At 39.3% G+C, this 5,375-nt stretch overlaps 1 protein-coding gene across 3 annotated transcripts in view; it reads right to left on the reverse strand.

Annotated features, from left to right (window-relative positions):
• The window catches only part of LOC123977760 (plakophilin-4-like), a 58,419-nt gene that overhangs the window by 39,562 nt on the left and 13,482 nt on the right, over positions 1 to 5,375 (reverse strand). For 2 of the 3 annotated variants that reach the window (XM_046060725.1, XM_046060716.1), the window contains exons 3-4: positions 2,549 to 2,661; positions 1,491 to 1,525 (exon numbers count right to left, since the gene is read on the reverse strand). In XM_046060725.1, coding sequence (XP_045916681.1) covers positions 1,491 to 1,525; positions 2,549 to 2,661 — 148 coding nt within the window. Of the gene's footprint in view, positions 1 to 1,490; positions 1,526 to 2,548; positions 2,662 to 5,375 lie in introns of those variants that run through there. The other variant, XM_046060734.1, reaches the window with a different exon arrangement.

The raw sequence follows: 5,375 nt of genomic DNA on the forward strand, positions 1-5,375 counted from the left end.
CAGCTGGACTCAAATGAAGGTGTAGAACCATCTCAAGGATGATCAGAAGAAATAGACAGCACCTGAGTTAAATATGAGTGTCACGGCAAAGGGTCTGAATACTTATGACCATGTGATATTTCAGTTTTTCTTTTTTAATAAATTTGCAAAAATTTCTACATTTCTGTTTTTTTCTGTCAAGATGGGGTGCTGAGTGTACATTACTGAGAAATAAAATGAACTTTTTTGATTTTTGGAAAATGGCTGCAATGAAACAAAGAGTGAAAAATTTAAAGGGGTCTGAATACTTTCTGTACCCACTGTATTCAAGCACATTTTTGTTCCGCCATCACTTTTCGTAAAACTGTCAATATTCGAAATCTACACAGTTGATTTCTCACCTTAAAACTTCTCAGAAGTGGATTTAGTGATGAAATTACATACGAAAACTGTAAAATATAAAACTTTCTGTTGCTGGCCTCTGGCTGGCACATGCAATGATGATGCAGTGAATAGTGACGATTCTCTCTGACCAATCAGAGGTCTGTACTGTTTTCACGTTACATTTTAGTATCCCTCAGCTCACTTGGAACCTTGATGGAGGTGAGGTGATACGAAAAAAAGTACCTGGAAGCAGGTAAAGGTACAACATTTCTACAATGGAAAACCAAACAAAGGCAAGTCGAGCCAAAGGGCCTCTGCTCAGACTAGCTTGGTTTGAGGGCGTGCCTGACCCCGCTAGCTGCTTGGCAAGCTATATGACGTGTTTTCATTGTGACATCACAAGTAAAGGAAGTGAAGGGCTGGACTACAAACGTGCTGTATTCAAGCGGTTCAGAGCAGAGCTTTCTGTGGGAGATGAGAACTCCCTTTGGGCTGCACTTTGAGCTTTTTCACTTTGCAAACCTGTTACATGCACAAAAAAGATATATAACTCAATAAAGGAGAGGGGAAAAGCCAAAAAGCGTAAAACCACCTCTTTAAAGTCCAATAAAATCTTCCATGTTAAGTGAAAAACATATGTACATATATTTAAGTCCTGGGCAGACTGTCAAACATTTACGTGTAAATTTAGATTCAAAAACTGACATGTTTCCCTATAAAATAATGGCATCACTTTTGCAGAGAGACCTCTCAAAAAACAAAATGTACAGATTCTATGACTCAAAATAATACAGCATTTTATGGCAATGCTTTTATTTTATTGGAAAACTGACAGTGAAGAATGGGCCAGGAAACACAGTAGTGGGATCTGTGACAGAATAGTAAATGGGTCCATTTCAAAGCCCATATATACTGGCGGAAACATTGTTTTGTTTTGCTTCACTGGCCGGTGCTGCATCCTGGCAATTTTCTGCCCTTTGGAAGCTAAATTGACTTTCTACATGTGGAAAAATACTTTCTTTAATTCCAAAATCATATGGATATGATCTTATTTTGAGCTGAAGGAGCTTTTGTTTACAGTACAAGGTTAGTATAAAACGTTGAAGGTTAAAAGTAGGAAATCATACCTGCAGATCTCCATGCAAACGACTTCTCAGATGAGCTTCAGCAGAAGAGAGGAGAGGAGAAAGCAGAGAGAGATGTAAATCAAATCAAAGAGCCGCAGCCGAATACATTCAGTCAGTCAAGGAAGAGGAAGAAATAAAGTGCTTCAAATGTAAAGATATAGATAGAATATATCTAAGGAATATTTTGTCTTACAATCTATGAGTAACTTGAAGAGAATAAATCCTCTTTCATTATTGTGTAAATTTCAATATACTTTTAAAATTGATAAAAAATGAACATCAGTTGACCCCAGCTGGGGATCAGACATGTTATATAACCTGACACACAGCCATAGACTGTTATCGGGGCTAAGAAAACAGCTGCCGCTGTAAACAAGAACAAAAAGTCTGTTTTACCTGGGCAGATAAACACAAGATTATGAACAAAATCAAAGCTCTTCTTAGGTTATTAGATGTTGTGATACTGATTATTAAACAGGTACATCAGAGGGTCAAAATAATATAAAACATAAAATTTGTATAGACATCACTTCATGCATACAATGTTAGGCTCAACACTGTGTCCAAGGATTTTGCACATCTAAAGATTTATGTTTGTGTTCAGAGTGATATAAGCGAGTTGTGACAGACACAATGTGACTGCCAACTATCTGAACATCATTCCTCATGAAGGCAAATATCACTATTATGTGGTTTGACAGAGCGGTCTGTAACCATGCATGATTTCCAGCTAACTCTAATCCGGAAAACAACAATAATTGTGTTTTCACAGCCTTTTCTCTCACTAGAGCCCGATGTGCACCGTCTCAGCATGTGGAGAAATCCAAAGCCAGAGTTGCTACAGGGGGGTGTTACCCAACAGCCAATTACTTGGGTGTTGAATAGACTTTATATTTTTTCTCCTGAGATTACTATGAGGTTTTTTTGCAACAACTTGGTGATAACTACTTCAGATACCAAAATAATATCTCAGTATATCAGCAATGTTTTCTCTTTTTCATGGAGAATAAGATACATCATGGGATTCCACGCAAGAAACATGTAGCCATCAAACCTACCTGCTACTGTCTCCAGCTGGCGACTCAGCTCCCAGCATGCACCTCTCGAGTTGGCTTGCCACGATCTGCCGCTCCTCTTCCAGCTCCCGAGTGAGCCGCTCAAACTGAAGCTCCTACGGGAAGACAATTACGGCAGTGATTACAACCCCACATCCACTGTGACACAGCAATTTAAGCCTCCTTTTTAAGACCTATTTGATGCCAGTTAGAATTTAATGTAAAACTCATTTTGTATTTGGTCTGCACGACTGATTTCTCACCGGCTGTGAGCTCGCTGAGAGACTGCAGCAGTTATTTAAACCTGTTAAATTGGATTCAAGATTTAAAACACTAAAACTGTGTCCAGGACTTTTAAATGGCCTTCAGTTCAGATAATGTAATTACACACATATTAAGAATTTCAGTACAAAGAACAGAGGATTGAGCAGGAATGATAATATATAGATTTCAAGGCTACAATTTATAGAGGGTAGAAACAGATATGACCTCCTTCTCATACATTAGTACGCAAAATACTTACAGCATGCTCTACTCCCGAAAGCTGTCAAGAGTCTTTATATGCAAATTACAAGTAAAGATGCAAATTCTTCAGGTATTTTAAAGCTGACTATTAAACAGCATTTGAACATTTTATTCACAAAGTCAATAACTGACCAAGTCCGTTTAGTTAATAGTTCTGTGAATTGATTTCAAAATACTGCTGTTGGTTTATAAAGGTTTATAAAGGACCAATATACAGGTTTGATTTTCTGTTATGTTATGAACTATCCAGACCTCTTAAGTCATCTGGGACAGGTCTGCTTTCTGTCCCCAGAGTCAAAACTAAACATGGAGAAGCAGCATTCAGTTGTTATGCTCAATATATCTGGAACAAACTCCCAGTAAACTGGGAGTTTCTGCTGAAACTGTCAGTTCTTTTATATCAAGACTGGAGACTTTTCTTTTTACCACAGGTTCAAAATCTTATTTAGGGGTTGTACCAGAACAGGTTTACATGGTTTAATTTTCAAAAAACACCATATTTTTCTCATACTGCACATTGCTGCAGCTCCTCTTTTCACCCTATGTGTTGTACACTCCACTCTTGAGCTACTTGTACAAAATCAGAGAAGGGCAGTCGTAAGAAACTAGGTAACTTAGTGTGATCCAAATCAAAGCCGCTTCAGACTGCGACCATATCCTAGCAGACGGTATAAGTTACTCAGAAGTCCACAACCACACAACATAATTGTTCCACATCTTACCATAAAACTACAAAAATCACCATATTTCAACTCAATTTTACATAAAAATTGGCCGAACAATTTGACAGTTTGCTCATTAGCTTTCACATTAGGTGTAAAATTAGCATTATATTTATAACTTTAGCTGTGTTAGCCAACGTTTACAACAACTCCGCACTTACATTGCCGTGTTTATTAGGGCCCGAGCACGACCATGCGAGGTCCCTATTGAATTTGTAAAGATTATATTTAGGGCCCGAGCACGACCGTGCGAGGTCCCTATTGAATTTGTAAAGATTATATTTAGGGCCCGAGCACGACCGTGCGAGGTCCCTATTGAATTTGTAAAGATTATATTTAGGGCCCGAGCACGACCGTGCGAGGTCTCTGTTGAATTTGTGAAGATTATTATTATTAGGGCCCGAGCACGACCGTGCGAGGTCGCCTATTGTATTTGCAAAGATTATTAGGGCCCGAGCACGACCGTGTGAGGTCCCTATTGAATTTGTAAAGATTATATATATATTTAGGGCCCGAGCACGACCGTGCGAGGTCCCTATTGAATTTGCTAAGATTATTAGGGCCCGAGCACGACCGTGTGAGGTCCCTATTGAATTTGCTAAGATTATATATATATTTAGGGCCCGAGCACGACTGTGTGAGGTCCCTATTGAATTTGCTAAGATTATTAGGGCCCGAGCAAGACCGTGTGAGGTCCCTACTGAATTTGCTAAGATTATATATATATTTAGGGCCCGAGCACGACCGTGTGAGGTCCCTATTGAATTTGCTAAGATTATTAGGGCCCGAGCAAGACCGTGTGAGGTCCCTATTGAATTTGCTAAGATTATATTTAGGGCCCGAGCACGACCGTGCGAGGTCCCTATTGAATTTGCTAAGATTATATATTTTTTATTTTTAGGGCCCGAGCACGACCGTGCGAGGTCCCTATTGAATTTGCTAAGATTATTAGGGCCCGAGCACGACCGTGCGAGGTCCCTATTGAATTTGCTCAGATTATATATATATATATATATATATATATATATATTTTTAGGGCCCGAGCACTACCGTGTGAGGTCCCTATTGAATTTGCTCGGATTTTTTTTTCTTTTTTTTCTGCAAAGTAGGCCCAAATGACATGGCCTAAACATACTCGAAAACTCACCAAAATTTGCAAACATGTCAGAACCGGTGAAAAATTTCGTATTCTACAAGTTTCGCACATGGGCGTGGCAAAATGACTCGCTAGCGCCACCTAGAAAATTGGAAATGATTAGCCCCTCGTTCACGTTCAACCTACATGTACGAAATTTTCTGGGGACATGTATCGTATCAAGACGCACAAAAAAGCCTCAAGAACCCATAGCCTAAAGTCAACAGGAAGTCGGCCATTTTGAATTTTATGGCCATTTTTGGATGATTTACATACTTCGTACTTTAACGAACTCCTCCTAGGGATTTAGTCGTATCGACGTCAAATTTCTGCTGTGCCTTCTAAAGGCATTGACGATGAAAAGTTGTGCTATTTGCGAGTTTTCGTCAATGGGCGTGTCCGTGGCGTCGATGATTCGCAATGAAACAGGAAGTTGTTGTAACTTCAG

This window comes from Micropterus dolomieu, linkage group LG01, assembly GCF_021292245.1.
Source record: "Micropterus dolomieu isolate WLL.071019.BEF.003 ecotype Adirondacks linkage group LG01, ASM2129224v1, whole genome shotgun sequence".
Taxonomy (NCBI): domain Eukaryota; kingdom Metazoa; phylum Chordata; class Actinopteri; order Centrarchiformes; family Centrarchidae; genus Micropterus; species Micropterus dolomieu.